The 20,739-nt window shown below is 56.0% G+C and overlaps 2 protein-coding genes across 5 annotated transcripts; both read left to right on the plus strand.

Moving 5' to 3' along the window:
* Nucleotides 1-5,020: 5,020 nt before the first annotated feature.
* Nucleotides 5,021-6,752, plus strand: MYMX (myomixer, myoblast fusion factor). Its single transcript, XM_055407108.2, has 2 exons — nucleotides 5,021-5,125; nucleotides 5,565-6,752. Exon 2 carries the CDS (start codon nucleotides 5,623-5,625, stop codon nucleotides 5,875-5,877), a length of 255 nt encoding a protein of 84 aa, XP_055263083.2. The 5' UTR covers nucleotides 5,021-5,125; nucleotides 5,565-5,622; the 3' UTR covers nucleotides 5,878-6,752.
* A 3,149-nt stretch (nucleotides 6,753-9,901) lies between these two features.
* Nucleotides 9,902-19,957, plus strand: SLC29A1 (solute carrier family 29 member 1 (Augustine blood group)). Of its 4 annotated transcripts, none has more exons than XM_088831105.1 (14): nucleotides 9,902-10,059; nucleotides 12,505-12,614; nucleotides 13,795-13,877; nucleotides 15,782-15,863; nucleotides 15,978-16,180; nucleotides 16,286-16,425; nucleotides 16,676-16,810; nucleotides 16,903-17,000; nucleotides 17,139-17,217; nucleotides 17,655-17,749; nucleotides 17,967-18,075; nucleotides 18,330-18,415; nucleotides 18,805-19,004; nucleotides 19,320-19,957. In XM_088831105.1, exons 3-14 carry the CDS (start codon nucleotides 13,849-13,851, stop codon nucleotides 19,429-19,431), a joined length of 1,368 nt encoding a protein of 455 aa, XP_088687231.1. In that variant the 5' UTR covers nucleotides 9,902-10,059; nucleotides 12,505-12,614; nucleotides 13,795-13,848; the 3' UTR covers nucleotides 19,432-19,957. The 4 variants fall into 4 exon arrangements, with proteins under 4 accessions (XP_088687231.1, XP_055262634.1, XP_088687230.1 ...); XM_055406659.2 differs by having other exon boundaries at nucleotides 9,903-10,059; nucleotides 17,622-17,749; XM_088831104.1 differs by having other exon boundaries at nucleotides 9,903-10,059; nucleotides 17,652-17,749.
* The last annotated feature ends 782 nt before the right edge of the window (nucleotides 19,958-20,739 follow it).

Below are 20,739 nucleotides of genomic sequence, written 5' to 3' on the forward strand. Positions count from 1 at the left end.
CGTACCAGGCCTTCAAGGAGCAACCTGTCGGGCTGGCCTCAGACACAGGATGTCCTGGGAGGGACAACCCAAAGTGATGGAAGAAAGGACATTCTTTTTTTATTTTAATTGCAGTGTAGTTGATTTACAGTGTGTGTGTGTTGATTTCTGCTGTATAGCAAAGTGATTAGTTATACATATATATATATTTTTTCATATTCTTTTCCATTATGGTTCATCACAGGATGTTGAATATAGCTCCCTGTGCTATACAGTACGATTCTGTTGTTTATTCATCTTATATATAACAGTTTGCATCTGCAAATCCCCAACTCCCAATCAGGCAGGAAAATGTGATTTATTGAACACCTTCTAAAAGCCAAGCTCTGGACATCTCCCATCTCTTGATACTGCCTGAGGCAGATTATATGATGATTACCACTGTAGGGAGGAGGGCCGCCACACAGCACAACTCCAAGAAGTCACTCACACCCCCAGTTGGCCTTGTATGCTTGGTCATCCAGAGCAGCACTGAGAGGGTACCAGAGCCGGAGGGTAAATCCAGATTGGAGTGACCATCGGAAGCACTCTTCACGGGTCTGTCTGGGTCCTAGCAGAATGACTGGCAGGGTGGTACAGGGCTTTGAAGCCCTAGATGGAGACAGCAGACAGGGGTGGGAGGAGCAGAAGGCCCAGTGCTCCCAGGTCTCGCGAGAACCCATTAGTTCTATTCCCAGCTCTCACCACTGAACTGGTTTGCCCATGTCCTTGTCGGTCATGCTGTTGACTCTAGATGTGTGTGTCCTGTGTCCTCAGCACCGCATATATGCTTGCTGTTGACATGAACGGCCCGATTAAATGATGTCTACGTGGGCTTCCCTGGTGGCTCAGTGGTAAAGAATCTGCCTGACAATGCAGGCAATGTGAGTTCGATCCCTGGTCCAGGAAGATCTCACATGCTTTGGAGCAACTAAGCCTGTGCACCACAACTATGAAGCCTGTGCTCTGGAGCCTGTGCTCTAGAACCTGGGAACCTCAACTGCTGAAGCCCATGCACCCTAAAGACTGTGCTCAGCAACAAGAGAAGCTGCTGAAATGAGAAGACCGCACACTGCGACTAGCAAGTAGCCACCGCTCATCATAACAGAGAGAAGTCCATGCAGCAACTAAAACCCAGCACAGCCAATAAATAAATACATAAATAAAATTATATAAAAAATGATGTCTATATATGGGGGGAGGGGGTCCCCAGGACATTTCTAGGAAGCCCGTGGATTGGGGAAAACCACTGAAAGGACTTCAGGGGTCATTTATGACTCAGCCTACAGGCCTTAACTTCACAAGTTGGCACCCAAATACATCTTTTTTTTTAATTGACTTTGAGGAACAGGAGTTTTGGCCAATTTCCTCCCCCGCAGCAGAGGACTGGGGACAGAGGTCAGAGCCACGCATGCAGGATCCATTACACAAAGCTAAATCAGGAACTAGAAGGAACTGCTCCCTGGCAGCTCTGCTGCCAGAAGGGATGGTTATCTTTCCAGGAAAAGCTGAGGAAATCCTTTTCTGCCTTGGGGAAGGCCACTTGGTGGGATTAATCCCAGGTGAAAGTGGGAAGGAGATGAAGTGAGTTAAACCCAAGAGCGGATGAGGGGTAGAGAATGAACTAAAACCAGATCCAGGCCCTGGACACAGCTGCCGCCCTTCCCCCACCTCCCTTCCCAACCCCCTCTGGGGTTTCCCATTGTGACTGGAGACAACATCCTGTTTCCTTTACCTGCCTCACTGTCTGTTGGGGACAGGGAAGGGACAGAGGTCCTGCCCCAGGCCCAGGATCCAAGGATCTCACTGTTGGATGTTTGGTGATTGTTTTATGTGGCAGAATTAGAGTCTAAACTGTTAACCAGCTCCTTAGCCCAACAGCTATTCTTTGTTTCTCACATTTCCCAATCATGAACTCTTGAGTCAACATTTTACTTAAAAAGACAAGGACACGGAGGCTTGTCCACAGTTTCAGAGGATCTCACATCTGTGTACACTGAGTTGGGAGGGATGGATTGTGACTTGCCCAAGGTCACAGCAATTGTAGATCTGGGTCAGGGCCTGGTGGGACCTCTAAGGTTCCCTGGAGATTACATACTTTGGCAGATCCCAGAGGGAATCTACTTCCCCTCCCTTGGGCTCACCGTGGTCAGTTCCTCCCCTCTGAGTGGCTCTTTCTAGCTGACTGTGGCCCGCAGGGGTTCTGCACACATCCTAGAAATGTGTTCGGATTCACAGAGCTCTGGGGCTCAATAGCACAGGCTCTGTAGCAAGCAGGCCTGGACTTGGAGCCCTTGACAGAATACATACTTATTTATTCTTACAAGAAATATTTATTGCTGAGCACTGGGGACACAGAGCAGCAGACAAAACAGACATAAGGCCCTACTCTCATGGAGTTTACATTCTAGTTTACATTCTAGGACACAAAAAATCAGCAAGATAAGGAAGGAGGATATACAGTTTGTCAGAAGGATTTGCTGAGGAGGTCAATAAAGCAGAAGAGAGGATGGAGAGAAGGCAGGATGGAGTAGAGTGAATGTCCTGTAAAATAGAGTGGATGCATAACATTTGAACCAACATTTAAAGGAGGTGAGCAATGGAACCATATGGATGCCTGAAGATACTGCCTTGTAAGCAGGAGCAATGGTAGGTACAAAGGCCCTGAGGCAAAAACATGTCTGGCACAGTTAAGGAGCAGCAGGAAGCCAGCGTGGTTGCCACAGTGAGAGAGGCAAGGACTAGAACTTGGAAGCCAGGGCCTCGGAGGTCACAGTTAAAGCCTCTGGTTTTAATTCTTAATGAAAAGGGAGTCATTGGACAGTTTAAGCAGAAAAAGGAAAGGATCTGATTCATGTTTTAGAAAGATCACCCTGGTCAGTGTATGGAAAAGAGAAACAAGAACACCATTTTGAAGGCTATTCTAATAATTCAGGTGAAAGATGACAAACAGAGCCCTCAGGGTTTACTAATGTGGGTAGTGAACTGTGATAGGAAGACAGAGGTCAAGGATAACTTCCAGGATTTTGGTCAGAGTAATTAGAAAGAGGTAGTTGCCTCTTACAGATATGGGAGAGCCTGGAGGAGGGGCAGGTCTTGGTGGGGTGACCAGGCCATTTATCCGCTGTGTGATCTGGGGTAAATTGCTTAACCCCTGTAAACCTCAGTTTCCTGATCTGTACAAAGGTCATAATAGTCATTTCCCTGAAGAGCAATGGTGAAAATTGAGTGAGATCACGAACTCCTTGCCTGCTCCTTGGAAGAAAAGCAATGACAAACCTAGACAGTATATTAAAAAGCAGAGATATTACTCTGCCTACAAGGGTCCGTATAGTCAAAGCTATGGTTTTTCCAGCAGTCAGAAATGAGAGCAGGATATGCGATGAATGGATCTGAGAGCAGGACAATAAAAAAGGCTGAGCACCAAAGAACTGATGCCTTTGAACTGTGGTGCTGGAGAAATCTCTTGAGAGTCCCTTGGACAGCAAGATCAAACCAATCAATCCTAAGGGAAATCAATCCTGAATATTCATTGGAAGGACTGATGCTGAAGCTCTAATACTTTGGCCACCTGATGTGAAAAGCCGACTCATTGGAAAAGACCCTGATAATGGGAAAAAATTGAGGGTGGAGAAGAAAGGGGCAACAGAGGATGAAATGGTTGGATGCCATCACCAACTCAATGGACATGAATTTGAACAAACTCCAGGAGATGGTGAAGGACAGGGAAGCCTGGCGTGCTGCAGTCCTTGGGGTCACAGAGTCAGACACGACTGAGTGACTGAATAACAACAAAATGAACTCACAGGCATGACACACACACGTACTCAATACATGTCCAAGGAAGATACTGACCATCACAACTCCTCTGGAAGGGACAGGAAGGAAAGGAAGACCACATCTATACATCTGTACGCTAGCTGACCCCCACTCCCTACTTCCTCTGGGTAGAAGGAGGACAGACCTTTTTGACAAAATTGAAAGTTTTCTTTCTTCAAGGTTGTTGATGGTGGAACGTGGAGATCATGATGATGCTAATGGTGGGTGGTGACAGGCTGATGATAAACAATCATATTCCCATGTCCTTATTCTACAAAACGCTTTCATGGCCATTATCTCATCTGAGTCCATCAAGGCAGAAATTATACCAATTTTAGGAAGTAGAAGAATGAGGTATTTATCTTATGTACTATTTTAAATTATTTTTATTTTATATTGGAGTATAGTTAAGAATATTGTGTTAGTTTTGGTTGTACAGCAAAGTGATTCAGGTATACCTGAATATATATATATGTATATATATATATATACATAGACAAATTCTTTTTCAATTTTTTTCCCATTTAGGTTATTATGGAGCATTGAGCAGAGTTTCCTGTGCTATACAGTGGGTGGTTGTTGGCTGACTATTTCAAATATAGCAGTGTGCACACGTCAGTATGAGGTATTTAAAAACAAAATAAAACAAATCTGGACCGTCTCTACCTGACTATCTCATGGAACTCCATTTAATCTTCCAGAGAAAAATGTGGAAAGGGTCTTGACATGGGTATGCCTCTTCCCATCCCTGAGTGGGAGTTCCACCCAGCTGTGTCCAGCTATGATATGGACTCTGACCCTACTTCTCCACTCCCCAGGAGACAGCCCAGAATGCCTGCCCCGGTCCTATTCTCTGTCTGGGCCGCCCTGAGCATGTCCGGTGTGTGGGTTGCAGCCTTACTGCTTCTGAGGTTTGGGTCAGTGGGTCTCATACATTGTCCCATTCCAGTTACTCCTCCCAATTATTGAGGTAACAGATGAGGTGCCTGGAACCTAGAAGAATCAACGTGCCTCAGATCACACCATTAGAAAGTGCAGTCTGGGTTTAGACTCTGAGGTCTGCATCCGGTAGGAGAAATTACTGCATCTCTTCTTCCAGCCCAGCTGCCCCCTCCCTTCACCTATCAGATACCAGAACACAGCTGTCTCTCCCTTGCTCCCCCAACCCAGGCAAGCTGTTCTGGGTGGGGCTGAGCTGGGTGGGGCAGCCCTGTGTAGTGTTTAGTGAGGATGTGGCCCCTACAGGCAAATTCAGCCAGACATTGATGCTGAACAGCAGTTCTGACTGGTAAGAGCTGCTGCCCATGGGTGGGGGTGGGGAACTGGGAGGGTAGGAAGTGTTAGGCCTGGTTGGATCAAGGTCCCAGAAAAGAGAACTTAGAATTGTCTAGGGAAGAACTCCTGCTGGATTGAGGGAGAGGGGTTAGGGAATGCCAGGTGACTGAGGGTGTGCAGAAGGAGCGGGTGACTGATGGAAGGGAGGATTCCAGGGACAGTAGGAGCCCCAGAGGTTTGGAATGGCGAGCTGGAGATTCCAGCGCGGGCTTCACTCTTGCCTTGACTCCATCTCCATCCGTGCTGTGATGAGAATCCTCAGGCCCCAGCCACCCGTCCTAGAGAAAGGGCTTCCAGAAAGCTAAAATGACCCATGAACTGAGATCTGGGGGCTGGCGGGTGTAAACTGAAGCGGGAGTCTACTCCTGCCCACCTCCTTATGTCTTTGCCAGGTGAGAAGGGAGAAGAAAGCAGAGCCTGGAGTCTGGATCGCCTTGCAAGTCGCCAGCCATGCCCGCTCCTCTGCTCCCGCTGCTGCTCCGCACGTTGCTGGCCCGCCTGCTGCTGCCCGCTGCCCACCTGGCCCGTCAGCACCTCCTGCCTCTGCTGCGACGGCTGGCCCGCCGCCTGGGCTCCCGGGATTTGCGAGAGGCTTTGCTGGGCTGTCTGTTGTTCGTCCTCAGTCAGAGACGCCCGCCGGACGCCGGGGAGGCTTCCAGAGTGGCCCGCCTGGAGAGGAGGGAGAGGCTAGCTTCCCCAAAATGAGGCCATGAATTCTGGTAGCAGCTGTGCCCCCCGAAATGCTTTATTTCGGATTAAGACAGTCCTGGCCCCATCACTGATTGTAGCCTGCCCAGTGGGCAGAAGACATGGTGGGGGACTGAGCTTGAGGGGTCTAGCTAGGACACAGCACCCCCCCCAGCAGAAAGGATTGGAAGGATGCCGTGCTTCCAGAAAACAGATCACGTCCCTCCTCCCTGCATTCTTCCCAAGACCTTTTCTAATCACATCTGGCCTGATGGGAGGGGAACTGACACTCCACCACCCCCACCCCTAGGCAAATGGAGACAGGAGGTCCAATGAAGGACAATGCTTAACCCTGGGACAATGGACAATTCCGCTAATCCAGACTGTCTCTGGTTTGAGATTTCCCAAATAGTAAGAACTTGGTTCCCTAGGGAGTTAGTCCTGCCCCCCCAAAGCCCAGTATGCAATAGGGGCTCAATAAATATTTGTTGCCTTTAATTCTTAGGATGCCTTTGACAGTCCTGTCACACTCCTGCACTGCAGGACAGTTGAAACTGTCCAGAAATGGGTGGGGGAACACCTCAAGCCTTCCTTTTGCTGCCTCTGTGATTGTCCCTCTTAGTCCCAATGCCCTGGAAGCTGTTTCTCTTTCTAACTTGAATGTCTCACACTGGGAGTCAGCAGTCTTGGATCTTGCTGGCAGCTCACGGTAAAGAGGTTAATGTCCTCCAGCGAGGGTGGACACTCTTCTCAGCTAGTGGTGTGGGAAGAAGGAGATTTGTTTTTGGAGGGACCCTGTGGGCAGCTCCCCCCCACCCCGAGAAGCAGCCTAGAGATGCATACCCCTGAGGGGTACTCTGCCCAGGATGGGATCTAGGGGGCACAGTGTAGGTGGGGCGTAATCTGAGGGATTCACCTCTTCATTTCTCCTCTCCAGTGGGAGGCCCCTCTGGGATCTCCAAAAAAGAGTTGTCAGAGGCATTTTGCATAACTGCCTCCAGATCATTTGCTTACTATTCTGCAACACTCCTCCCTCCTACCCGCCTCCACCCAGCCCTGGGCTCCCGGTTCAAGGCGGTATAGTGAGGACGACAGGCTACAAGCCCCTTGCAGGACCCTCACCCCGTCTGCACACTCCGTGAGAAGGCTGGCCTGGGGGGAAGACTCGAGATCAGAGCTGTGGGCCCCCAAGCCGGCCCCGCGCGTCTTTCCGCCAGACCCCGCCTCCCCCAACCCGGACACCATCTGCTTCCTCCAGGGGTCATCAAAAGCCAGTGCACGTGCTCGCACCCCACCCCCTCACACTGAGAAAGGTGGCCTGGGGGAGGGGCAGGATGAAGGGGATTCGAACCCCTGGTCCCTTCCAAGGCCCCGGGCGCCTTATTTATTCAGCCCGCTCCAGGCTTCTCCTCCCCCTGGCCTCCCGGAGAGTTCCTCTCTTAGGAGTCTGCAACCGTGCGCGGGGCGGACGCCGGGGTAGTACGCTGCAGCCCCTTCCCAGCCCGGTGGCACAGACGAGTCAGACCCGGAGCGATCTGCAGTTTCCGGCCACGGCGACACCAGTCCCGCAGGGAGGAGGCCTAACGGGAACCAGGGGCCAACTGGCCCGGGAACTTCCGTCCCCGCTCCCGGACACCGGAGGCCCCCTGGGAAGTCCCAGCAGCTGCGCGGGCAGCAGAGGCGGGCAGCGGCGAGGGGCGGGGCCTGCTCTTTCCCTGGCGGGCGGGGCGGAGGCGGAGTGGGCGGGGCTATCGTGGAGTGGTGGAAATCAACAGTTTGCTTCTGCGGTTTCTGGCGGAGATCATTTCCCCGGACTTTGGAGGCCGTGGTGAGATGACTGCCCTCCCCTAATCACTTGCAGATGTGTCCAGGGTCAGAGACCTCGGAGCAAAGGATGAGGCAGATGTCTGAGACAGGAAGCTGGAAAACCAAGTCCAGTCTTCTTGAACCCTGACCCCCTTACACACCCAATAAGGAAGGTGAGGGACTTGAGGTATCTGACTGAGAGGGCTGGATTCTGTCTTCATCTTAGCTGATATTTTGTCCGTAATGGATTTTTGTTTCTTGCATTCACTTTGATTTTTTAAAGAAAATATTGTATTAAAACATTATTTATCCAGATTCTGGAATATTTGGACTCCTCCTTAAATATGGCACCTCAGGCAAGTTGCCTCTTTGGCCTCTCTCTGGCCCCAGCCCTGCCACAAGGCCATGGGGATAGAGTCACAAACACAGCTGAAAACATACAGTCATGAGACACGTTGGTGACAAACTGCAGAGCCAAGCAAACACACTTACAGCAAACACAGATGGAGGCAGGGCTAGGAAAAGATAGGACTGTGTGTGTGAGGTGATGAGGCACCCTTGGGGCCTGGAAGTGGGAGGAGGGAGTCACAGGTCACAGCCTCACAGAGGTGGGGGAGCGGGTGGGGGTGGGGGTGCAGCTGGATCAGTGCTTCACAGCCTATTCCTGTACCCGGGACCTGAGGGAGCCAAAAGATTGGGCAGCGAATGACAAGCACTGGCTGGGCCTGGTGGGCACAGGCCACTGTAAGTTGGGCTCCGAGGCTGTCCAGCAGAGGGCCCTGGCCCTCAGCAACCATCCCTGTGTAGAGAGGCTGTGCTGGAGGGGTGTGGGTGCTGGCTGGGGGCCCAGGCAAGGAGAGTGCCAGACAGGCTTCTATCCAGCAATAATAGCCCTGCCTGTTGCCATCTATTAGCAGGCTAGGCTTCAGAGGGGGTGGGGAGGGAAACCAACCTTCCCCTGTCTGGTCTGGGACCCTCACCACTTCCTCCCAATCTCTTTCCGCTTCCAGCCCCCTTTGCACACAATTGCAGCCACCAGCCACCAGCCTGGCCATGCATGCCGGATCCATTTGGCCACTAAAGCCTGCCACCCCCACAGGCTCAGAGACGGGAAATGAGGATGGGGAGAGAGACAGGGGCCAAGAAAAAGGGTAGAGGAGGGCCCGGAGAGGAAGAGAGAGGCTGGACAAACACAGGGTAGGAATGGGGTAGGGGAGACCCAGACATGAAGCTGCCCTCAAGCTGTGGGGCAGTGCCTAGAAAAACACTACTCATACCCCTCTTCCTGCCCTCTGCTGGTTAAGGCCAGGGGATGATGGTGTGTCATGTCTCTGTGGGTCCCTGAACCAGTAGGCTGGCAACAGCTCTTCTGAATATCTTGGGGTGAATCCACTGATCAGTCCTAAGAAGAAAAATTAGCCTTTGCCTCAAAGCCCAGTCTGTTCACTGGAGAGAGAGGGTGTGACTCTCCCTTATCCCTATGATGTGCTAATTGTTAATTAGTGTCTGTGACTTTCTCCAGGGTAAAGGCCTCTTGGGTAACTGGGTTAAGGGAGTGGGACTGGACTGGATTTTGTGTCCTCAGCATCTCTCTAGCCTTTGGATTGTCCTCTTGTACTGAGGGCTGCTGCAGGGGCAGTGATTACCCTGTCCCCCAAATTTACTGACCAACCAAAAAGGACGGAGAAGGACCAATCATCCCTCAGCGTGCCCACCCCCTTCCTCCTCAGATTGGGAGGATGTAGGGCTCAGCAAGGCTTCCCTCCCTGAGTATCAGGATTACAGGATTCACTCAGGATGTGACTTTTCCCGTTCCCAGCAGTGCCTTAGCTTTTCCCAAGTTCTGGATTTAGAAAGGGTGAATCATGAGAGGGCTACAGTAGGGCTGCCACCCCTCCGCCTCCAACCTTCTCCCCCACCCCCTACACACAGAGCTCTCTAAATCACAGTTGTGGGTGAGCGGATCTGTAAGTGTTAGAGGTGGGAAAACCCTGGTCACACATCATACTGATTCGGTCAGAGGGATGCCCCGGCATGGGGACCGAGAGGATAGTTCCAAACGAAGCAAGTGCCACTGAATAGGGAAGGCGGCGCTGGAAAGGAAAACGGTGCGCTGTGAGAGTGGTGTATGTAGGCGGCAGCTTCTCGAGCCACAACGGAACATCTGAGACGGAGTTCGGACGGGGCGCGGGTGGGGGTGGGGGGCTCCGGATCTGCCTGAGCACGTTTGTCGCTGGGAGAGTCCCGAGACGGCCGTGTGGGAGTTCGTGTAACCCCAGCGGGGAGACCAGGGATATGCTCAGCCCCACGTGCTCCGTGATTGGGCAGCGTTTGGCGGGGCAGGGCCCCCAGAGGTCCAGCACACAGAGACAGTGCACAGTGTGGGCCAGCCAGGTACGGGGTCTGGGGTCCGGGGGTCCCCCGTTGCTCCGGGCTGGCGGGCGCGGGGCGGGGCCGCGGCGAGCGCGGGGGAGCGGACGCGGGCGGGGGCGCGCCGGGGCGGGGCGAGCGGAGGGCGGGTTTGAAAGTGCTCGGGCGGGCGCGGGAAGCTGCCCGGGAGAGCGCGCAGACCTCCGCGCGGGAGGACGCCTTCGCAGCAGGTGCTGCCCGGCGGGTGGGAGCGGGTCGGAAAACGGCGGGGTGGGCCGGGGTCGCCGGGGCGGGCCGGGGTCGCCGGGGCGGGAGGCGCGCCGCTTTTGCCTGCTGCCACGCGGCCAGGGAGGCTGGGCCTGGCCGCTGCGCCGCCGGGACGGGGCCCCCGCGCGGAGCCGCGCCGCACGTGGCGCGCCGGGGCCCGGGCGTAGGGTGACTGTGCCGGGACCTGGACCCCAGCAGGCGGGGACGACCTGGCCACCGGGCCTGAAACTGCCTGTCGCCGAGCTGACCTCCCCAAGGGGCGGGCGAGTTGAAGGTTAATCTCGATCAATCTCGTCGTTGGTACCGGGGAGGGGCCGCACCGTTAACTGCGCCGGGTGCGGGGAATGGGCAGGAGAGCACGCGGAATAGAGGTGGAGGCGCTGTCTCTTTAACAGCCGGCCTCTTATTGGCCGAACCCTGTACCTGGCCTCCCTCCCTTCCTGGGCGCGTCCTCGTTTATTCCCAGAGAGAACACCCTTGCTCCACTTAAAGGACATCCCAGATTTTCTTCCCAGGGGAGAGCTGTGGCGGATGAAGGCTGCTCCCACCCCTGCCCCTCACCCCTGTTGGGGCCACTCCTTTGCCCGTTCCTCTCGGTCACGGTCACCTCCAGATCCTCTTGCCTTGTCTTCCTGTCTGTGTGAGCTCTCTTTGCCAGGATGTGTGTGTGATGGGGTGGGGGAGAGCCTTACACCCGACACAAGTCAGACTGGAGATGACCTGACCCCCACCTTATTTTTTAACCCTTTAGTTGGAGTAGAGTTACTTCACCTCCCAGTATAAAAAGCTGCCTTTAAACCTCCCTCCCCTCCCCGGAAGGAGCCTAGAGTAAACTTCACATTGAGTTTTGAATTCCAACTCACTCGTTCACTAGCTCTGTTGCCTTAGGCAAATGATTCAACCATTCTGAACTTCAGCTGTCCTCATCTGTTCGATGGAGACAATCTATATTAGTTTATGGTGGTTGTGAAGGCAGCCAAGGGCCAGAGAGGGTATCTGCAGGTGGTGGCTGCCCCATATGGGATCCAGGAAAGTGGTGAATTTGATGCTACCACAGAGATGTCTCTAGAAGCTGGCATGGGTGAGAGGTGTTGGGGGCCAGGGGGCCAGGAGGTGCCCAGTTTGGTGGCTGCTATCAGGGCCCCATCTGGGCAGGCCAGGGCATGGCTGGAGGGAAACCAGATGTTCTGAACTGGTATCAAATCCCTGATTGGGCCAAGGCAGACAAAAGCAAAAGGGGTGACTGACCTTCAGGATGTCGGCCGGAGGAGTGGGCTGCCCCTGGAGTTGAGTTGTGCTCAGGGCTGGGGTTGGGGGCAGCTGAGAACAGAGAGCAGGGGTGTAGCTGACGGGGGTGAGGGTGGAGCTGGGGGCGGTGAAGAGGAGGGTCAGAGGGCAGGAAGGAATACTCCTAAGCCAAAAACAAATTTTCCTGAGAGAGAGGAAATACTCTCTTCGCCACCCCAGCCTCCACCTGTGTTGAAACTGCACCTGCTCTTTACTGCCAGGAATCTTGCCTGTGGGTAGAGAACAGGGTTGGCTGAAGTGAGAAGCTGGGGGTTTCCCTCCTTCCACCTAATAGAAAACATGAGTCTCTCACCTCCTCTGCCCACCCCCCAGAGTAGAGCCCTCTCACCGCGCCCCCCTCCATCCTTCTCAAAAATGTAAAAATTGTCGTTCACCACTCTCCCAAGTGCCTAGAACATTGCCTGGCTGGCATGCAGGAGTCCTCGGTAAATATCTGTGGAAAGGCAGGAAGAGTGAAAGAAGCCCTCTGCCTCATTCTGGGGTGTCCGGGTCTGCCTCTCCCTCCCTGTGCCATCATCCTCCAGGTGTGGTGGGGGGAGGAGGGGAGGAAGGCCTTCCGAGAAGCTGGAGTTGAGAGGCTGGAGTTGAAACAGGGAGGGGTGGAGAGGAATTTTTGGGAGGAGCAGAAAGGCCTGTCCAGGTCCTTTCTCAGAGTCCCCAGGGCTGTCCATCTCAGGCTGGGGCCTGGAGTACTGGCTGCACCTGGGAGTTGACCCACCCCCTTAGCTCCCCTGCTGAGACTGCTGGTGGGAGATAAGGGCTGGGTTTTATCTCCCTGGCTGTGTCAGTGCAGAAGGCTTCTCAGAATGGAGGTGCTCCGTCCCCCAGCAGGACCTGGGGGATTGTCTCCAGATACTCCCGCTGCTGCAATTTTCACTCTGGACCCTTATTCAGGAGGAGCCCATGGACAAGACCTGCCGCCTGCCTCTGATCTAGGACCACCTCCCACAGACTGCCCGGGCACCCTCTGCCCCGACCCCTCTGCTGGCAAGTCTGGGCATCCGGTGAGTGCTGATCCAGGTGGGCAAGGAAGCCAGTCCTCACCCAGGAGGCAGAGCTGGCTCCAGAGCTCACATCAGAGCTTGCACGTGGGGGACAGGCCCGCCCACCCCTGCCTGGCTTTCCATGCCATCCAAGGGAAAGCTGGTTCCTCTCCTAGTTCCAGGGAGCCACGCCCCCTCCGCCCCCAACCTGAGCGGGGAGCAGGGAAGGGGTAAGAAGTGGGGAGGCTGGGGGCTGGGCAGGCCCGCTCTCCCATCCCTCCATCTTGCCTCCAACTTTGCTCTCAGAAAGGGGAAGAAGCCAGGGGCCTGGGAATGAGTCAGAGAGGAACCCAGTGCGGGGGGAGAGGGGGGATGGGATGTCCCCGGGGGTAAAGGGAGCAGCTGTGTCCCCGTGTGCATCCTAAAGTGTTTTCCTGGAAAATGGGCCAGGAACCAGGAAACCTCTGGGCACTGGCTGGAAAGGATGGTTAAGGTGCCACCCACAGAGAGGCTGGCATCTGGGGTGCCTGCAGGAGGGGACAGGCTCTTCAGAGCCCGCCCTAGCCATGAGCCCAAGGGCTCCTCGGGAGAGCAGAGAGATCAGAGGGAGAGCCGCAGGGAGGGAGACTGCCCCAGGAGGGAGGGAAGCAGGCTGGCCTCTCTGGCTGGCCTGGTCATCACGCCTGAGGCTGCTGCTGCTGCAGATCTGTGTGTTACGTCCTCCTCCCGCCCTCCCTCTTCCCCCTTATCTCTTTTCTGTTTCGCTCCTCTGTCCCCACTTCCATTGTTGTCACTGTCCCTGACCCCTCTCATCCTCTCATGACCCCCCTCATGCCTTTGCCTGTTTTTTTTCCCTCCCTCTCAGCCATACTTCCTCCTCCTCCTCGCCTGCTTTCCACCCGCCCCTGTTTCCCTGCTCACAGACAGCCTCGGCTGCTGGATAAAAATAGCGGAGGCAGTGGCCAGGCCAGGCGGGGAGCCAGGTAGCGTCTGAGCAGGCAGGGGGGCTCAGCGGGACGGGCCGGAGCAGGTCAAAAGGAGCAGCCTTGAGAGGCAGGGCCAGGAGCGGGACCTTCAGGACCCTGCAGCCTGCCTGCTCTGTCTGCCCGGCTCTCCTCACCCACCCTCCCCCACTAAGAGCCTGAAGAGGCCTGTAGGGAAACAGGGCCACGACAGGGCCTCACACTGCTTCTGCCTCCAGCAAGCACCGGAGGGAGGAAGCTGTCAGCCAGGCATAACCAAGAACGCCGTCAACATGACAACCAGTCACCAGCCTCAGGACAGGTACCGGGGAGAGGAACCTGGGCTGTGGATCCAGGGGAGCGGTAATGGGTCTCCATGGGGGCTGGGGGCTGTATCCTTTGGAGTTTGGGATTGCCACTGACGATGAGCCTTCCAGCCAGGTAGCTATGAGTCACGTGTGCATCAGGGGGCCCTGCGTGTCATGGCTGGGTGCTGAGAGCAGTGTCTCCGGGGAGGCCCAGGGCGGTGGTGGCGGCCCCTCCCTGGCCTGTCGGAGTTCCCAGTGTTGCTCTTCGGCAGCTTCCGGCTCCTCCCGCCAGCGGCTCCTCCCGCCAGCGCCAGCACCGTGGGGAGACATTTGGCAGCACCCCTCATTCCAGGCTGGCCAGCCGACGGAGATGGCCTTGGCCTCAGCTGACTTTGGCCTGCCTTGGTCCTCTCTCTGACATCCCTCTCACTTCCCCACCTCTGGAGCCTAGGACTTCCCTCCAGTTAGACCCACAGCTGTGGCCATGCGTGTGTTCTGGGGGAAGAGACCGTAGCTGGATACAAGTTCTTCCAGGGGTCTAGACCCCAAGAAAGTTGATGAAGCCGTGCCTGGTGCCCACAACATCTTTCCATCGCAGTCCCACAGCCCCATCCCCTGCTCATCCCGGCCCTCTGTGCCGAAGGCCACTTCTGGTGGTGGGATCTTAGGCACTTAGCTTTATCTCTCTGGGACCGCCTCCCACTTGTGAAGCAGAGGTGAGGTTTACTTGGATGGAAGGGAATTTAAGGAGACGTAGTAAGTACAGGACCTAGGGGTTGCCTGGTTGGATCCCTCCCTGGTGTCCTTTGTTCCCAGGCTGCCTGCCACCCCATCCCAGCACCCCCATTCTGGTGGCAGCCCTCTGAACCCCTCTGCCTTCTCCAGTGGCCCTACACTGGGTCCCTATCCTGTGGGACCTTGGCTGGGAGTTGCTCCCTTCATTTGGGCCTCTGAATCCAGGCCTCACCTCTCTTCCTCAGGGTGGGGACTATAGGAGGGAGGTGGGAGGGGCTGCAGTTGTTCAGCACTCAGACCTACCCACCTGGGACACCCACCCAGGCCCCCACCCTGTGGGGCCAGGCCCTGCCCTCTGGCCTGACCAGTCTCCTCATTGCCCTGGGCTTGTCCCTGCCAGCTCTGTGAAGACAGCAGGTGTGGACACTGGGGAAAGTATGGCAGACACATCTGGGGACCACAGGGCTCCCTGGGAGAAGCTGTCCCATCCCAGACAGGCCTTGAGGTGTAGGGCTTGGGGCAAGTGAGTATCTTGACCCAGGCTGGGAGGCTTTTATTTACACTCTGGAGCCCAGATGATGTCTCATGGCCCATCCCTCCTGGCCTCCTATGTAGTGCAGCCTACAAAGCTGGTTCTGTCTGGGCCAGGAAAAAACAGCTCTCTCACTTCCCAGCTGTCCCAAGACACCCGCATCCCTGTCCTCCTAGATCCAGAATGGTCTGGGAGTTTCCTGACCTCAGATTCCTCTTTGGAAAGCCACACAGTCCTGCCCAGACAGTGTAATCACTTCCAGTCTGCCCAGCGGGGGTAGAAGACTTGTTTGACTTTGCAAAGACTTTGCTTTCTCACTCACCCGCCCACCCCCCAGTCTTTAGCAAGATTTCCAAAACCACCTCCGGATGTGTGGGTCACTTCGGTTCCCAAACCTGCAGGGTCCCCCGAGTCTTTGGGACTAAGAACCAAGGTCCTTCTGGCCATGCCCTTCGGTCCTATGCCCCTGGTCCCCCTCCCCCTCGGGACTCATCTGTGCCCTTTCCCCCATCCCAGGCCACCTCCTCCTCTGCATGTTCTGAGCCCTGGGACAGCTGGAGAGATGGAAGAGGGTGGGGCTGCCCCAGGTTTGATTTGGGAAGGAAGGTGGGATGGTGGGTCATCTGGCCCACTTTCCTCTCCCATCCCCAGGTACAAAGCCGTCTGGCTTATCTTCTTCATACTGGGTCTGGGGACGCTGCTGCCCTGGAATTTCTTCATGACAGCCACTATGGTGAGATGTGGGAATGGGCTCCCAGGGGCTCATCCACTGGGCATTTAGGGCCTGGATACATGCTTGCAGGCACAGGTCGAAAGGTGCCAACACTCCTCTCTGTAACCCTCACAGTATTTCACAGACCGCCTGGACACGTCCCAGAATATGTCCTTGGCCCCTGCTGAAGTAAGCAAGGATATCCAGGCCTCGGCCAGCCCCCTGGCACCCTCGTCAGAGAGGACCCATCTCAGTGCCATCTTCAACAACGTCATGACCTTCTGTGCCATGGTGCCCCTGCTGATCTTCACTTGCCTCAACTCCTTCCTGCATCAGAGGTGAGCCCCCAGGCCCCCACCCTGACCCCCTCGCTGCCTCCTGCCCTCCCTGGGCTGCGCCCCTGGCTTCACCACCCATCTCTGCCTCCACCTCCTCTCCAACAGGATCCCCCAGTCTGTGCGGATCCTGGGCAGCCTGGTGGCCATCCTGTTGGTGTTCCTGATCACTGCCATCCTGGTTAAGGTGCCCCTGCCCACGCTGTCCTTCTTTGTCATCACCATGATCAAGATCATGCTCATTAACTGTAAGCGGGGCTGGGCGGGGACCTGGGCAGAAGTCCCACGGTTGGTCAGAGAGGAATCTTTTCCTCCCTCTGGGTGGTGAGGATTCAAGAGCCTGAGCAGGGAGGGACCAGGGCTGGGAGTGGGGGCCCTGGGAGTGGGAAGAGAAGGGCTGCTCAGCGTCAGGACTTACTGGGAGTCAAGCAGGGATTGCCAAGGCTCCACGACCCACCCGGCTCCCCGCTCCCTTCCTCTGTCCACCCTGTTGCACAGCTTTTGGCGCCATCCTGCAGGGCAGCCTGTTTGGCCTGGCCGGCCTCCTGCCTGCCAGCTACACAGCCCCCATCATGAGTGGCCAGGGCCTGGCAGGCTTCTTCGCCTCTGTGGCCATGATCTGCGCCATCGCCAGTAAGTCCTGCCATCTATCTGCCTGTCACCCTGGTGGTTGCGGGGAGGAGGGGACGGGGCCGGCCTCTGATCGCTGACACCCTCCGCCCCAGGTGGCTCTGAGCTGTCGGAAAGTGCCTTCGGCTATTTTATCACAGCCTGCGGAGTTACCATTTTGACCATCATCTGTTATCTGGTCCTTCCACGGCTGGTGAGTACTCAAACCCCAGGTTTGGAGTTCTTGGCGGGGAGAGAGGGGGTCCAGGGCTCCAGACCAAGGGGACGAAACCTGTGGGAGGAAGAAGCTCTGGAGATTCTGCTTCTGATTCCACCTTCCTTCACTTGATAGGAATTCTACCGCTATTACCGGCAGCTCAAGCTTGAAGGGCCCGGGGAGCAGGAGACCAAGCTGGACCTCATTAGTAAAGGTCTGAAGAACCTGAGGAAGCTGGGGTGGAGGATGGCTGCTCAGCAGGGGGGCAGCATGAGCTGGGGGCAAGAATGAGCCTCCTGCAGTGATGCAGAGGGATGGGGAGTGGGGGGTGGTAACACCAGTAAACAAGGGCTGGGCTAGAGAAGCTGGGGGAGAGCCTGGGTGGCCTTGAATGCAACTGGGAAGCAATTATGGATTTTTGGGCAGGGCGTGACTGACCTGAGACTCCTGGGTGAGGTCAGGACCCAGAGGACTTGGGCAGTGGGGGTTGGAGGCCATCTGGGCTAAGCCTTGGGTGGGGCTGTGCGCTGGTTTAAGGGGGTGTCCACCCCCAGCTGACCCCAGCCCTTTTGGGGATTGTGTCGTTTCCTGTTGCTCTGTTCCACCTACAACTTGAAGACCCTCTCACCACTTGTCACAACCCCCCAGTAGAGGAATCAAAAGCAGGCCAAGAGGAGTCCGGATTCTCGGCCCCCAGCTCTCAGCCCGCCAAGGAAAGCCACTCTGTCCACACTATCCTCAAAAGTGTATGTGGGGCTGGGGCGTCCTGCCTTCTAAGCCTCCCTTTCTTCCCTTTCCTCTGATCCTTTCCCACCCCATGCCCCTCCCCCCCCCTCTGACTGGAGACTGGCCACTTGCCTGGGTTTTCCTGCGTGTGTGTGCGCACGTGTGTGTGTGTTGGGGAGTCTCGGTTCTTTAATGATGCACAGCCACCGTGAAGACACCAGGGTCCCTTTCCTCCAGATCTTAGTCCCGGCTTTCTCCGTCTGCCTCGTCTTCACCATCACCATTGGGATATTTCCTGCCGTGACAGCTGAGGTCAAGTCCAGCATTGCAGGCACCGGCGCCTGGAGTGAGGACACCACGGGCCCCCAGGATGGGGAGGATGGGGACCCGAGAGCAGGGCCGGGAGCCTGGGAGAGGGGCGCCTGGGCTGCCGTCTCCTCAGCCAGTCTCCGCTGGTCCACTCACCCTTCCCCGGCCTGGAAGCATCTTCTCCATTTCACACCTGGGAACCCCAGGTCCCAGTGAGAGTCAGGGTTGGTTGCTAGATCCTGCCTTTCTTGGACCCACTAACCCTCTCCTAATCTACTCTTTGTCTTCCAGAGGCCTACTTCATTCCCGTGTCCTGTTTCTTGACTTTCAATGTCTTTGACTGGCTGGGCCGGAGCCTCACAGCTGTCACCATGTGGGTAAGTGAAGGAGGGTCACCAAGCCCCTGTGAGACGGGAGAGTCCAGACTGAGACACCCAGGGAGCAAACTGAGAAAGTATGGTGGAAAGGGGACTGTGCTTTTTTTAAAAAACCGAGACATAATCTATGTATGGTAAGGTGTACAAGTTGTAAATGTACAGTTTAATGACTACACACACACACACGTAAACATACACACACCCCTGATAATCACCACCCAGGTCACGCTGTAGCACATGGCCAGAAGGCTCTGTCTGCCATGGCCACTCCCGATCAGTACCCTACAAGGGTAACTAGGCTTGGAGGTTTCAATTCAGATCCTGAGGGCCTCCGGATGGAGCCCCGGGGGCTGGCCCAGCCTGACCGTGGCATGGCCTGGTCCCCGCAGCCTGGGAAGGACAGCTACTGGCTGCTGAGCCTGGTGCTGGCCCGGCTGGCCTTTGTGCCCCTGCTGCTGCTGTGTAATGTCCAGCCCCGCCGCAGCCTGCCTGTGATCTTTGAGCACGACGCCTGGTTTACCATCTTCATGGCTGGCTTCGCCTTCTCCAATGGCTACCTTGCCAGTCTCAGCATGTGCTTCGGGCCCAAGTGAGTGGGGAGTATGGTGGCCTCGGGCAGGGTCTAGTGCTCCAGCCGGGGACCCTCAGCAGAGGGAGAGTGGGCGGAAGGAGACTCCTGATTGCGGAGCTCAGGGTTTCCAGGCTGAGAGAGGAGCCCACTGGCCCTCGGGGCCCAGGCAGTGGGAGGGGAGGAGGAGCTCCCAGGGAAAGGTAGAGACAGCCTCAGTACGCACCCCTCCCCAAGAGGGAGAGGAGGACAGGTGGGTCAGAACGAGATGCTCTGGGTGGGGCAGGGGACTGGGCTCAGGGACGTCCTAAGGTCAGCTCGCCCTCCCTCCTTTAGGAAAGTGAAGCCAGCTGAGGCAGAGACGGCTGGAGCCATCATGGCCTTCTTTCTGTCTCTGGGCCTGGCCCTGGGGGCCGTCTTCTCCTTCCTGTTCCGGGCATTCGTGTGACCGTGGATGGACAGCAGGATGGCACCGGCTGCCTGCTCCTGCCTTCCCCTTTGGGGGTGGGCAGGGGCCCTCTGGAGGTTTTCTCGTCTAGCCATCTTCTGCTTGCTCATGGCCTGTGCTGGGCCCGGCATCCAGGCCCCGAGGAGAGAGCCTCTGTGGATGAACATGGGGACACTGGGCTGGAGGGTCAGAGTTGAGGGAGGGGACGCAGTCTCTGCTCACGTGCACCCCCACTCTTGGCTCTGACCAACGCCTGCCCGGGCAGAGCGGCAGGGGTTCCTAGGCTCAGAGAGTGAGTTGTGTGTCTCGTCCGTCTGCCTGCACCAAGGGGGCCGGGGGCCAGGATTGCTTGTTCTGAAGTCCGATCTGGTATTTCTGCAGCCCCCTTCTCCCCATGTGCCTCTTCCCCCCACCTCTCCATGTTCCTACCCATCATGAACCCTGTACATTTGCCATTTTACTGCCTTTTTTTATATTCAAACCAGGTGCCTTCAAAGGCTGATTAAATAAACTTTTTTTTTTTTTTTTCCTCCGTGGCTCCCTGTGTCCTCCAGCCATGGCTTCATGCCCTGGAGAGGCTAGAGGGATGGCAGCCTGAGTCTGGGGGGATGAGCATGACCCAGATGGGCCTTGGCCAGCACTGGGCCTGGGTCCAAGGCATGGAGGGTGGAGTGGGTCCTCTTTAGTCTCAGAGGCGCTACAGTGCCTCCTGCTGGGGCCACAGAAGAGAGACAGGCCTGGAGCCAGGACACCCAGACTGTTGGCTGAGACTGAGAAAGGCTATTTCCTTTTGCCATTTCATTCCTCCTTTCGGAGGCCTGGGGGTGGAGACAGTGCCCCATCTTTCTTTTGTCTTTAGTGTCACCCCCTCCACTCTATCCTCACCCCACAGCCTGGGGAGGGAGCTCTTTAAAAGCAGCCAGCTCCACCTCCCCACCCCCACCCCACCAGCAGGAAGAGGCTGCAACCGGAGGGTTCTGTCCTGCCTGGCAGTAGGCCCTGACCCCAAAGTCAAGGCAGACTTCTTGGCGAACAAGGGGCCTGTGTGTCCTCATTGAAGCTGGGCCCCTTTCTCTTCCCAGACTTTGGCCTCGGGAGGTGTGCAGTGGCTCAGAACCGTGAGAGGACCCGGTGGAGGGGGCTATACCACTGGAGTCCCCTGTCTCAGAAAGAGCTCTTCCTGATAGGAAGTAAAACCAGAGCTCTGGCCGCTGAGCTGACACTGACCCCTCCACCTCCCAACTGCTCCCCCATGCCCTTGGCACTTCTGTCAGGGCTTTATTTCTGACAGTTTAATTTAATTGAAGG

This window comes from Moschus berezovskii, chromosome 23 (assembly GCF_049115385.1).
Source record: "Moschus berezovskii isolate FMDL1 chromosome 23, NW_MosBer_1.0, whole genome shotgun sequence".
Classification (NCBI taxonomy): domain Eukaryota; kingdom Metazoa; phylum Chordata; class Mammalia; order Artiodactyla; family Moschidae; genus Moschus; species Moschus berezovskii.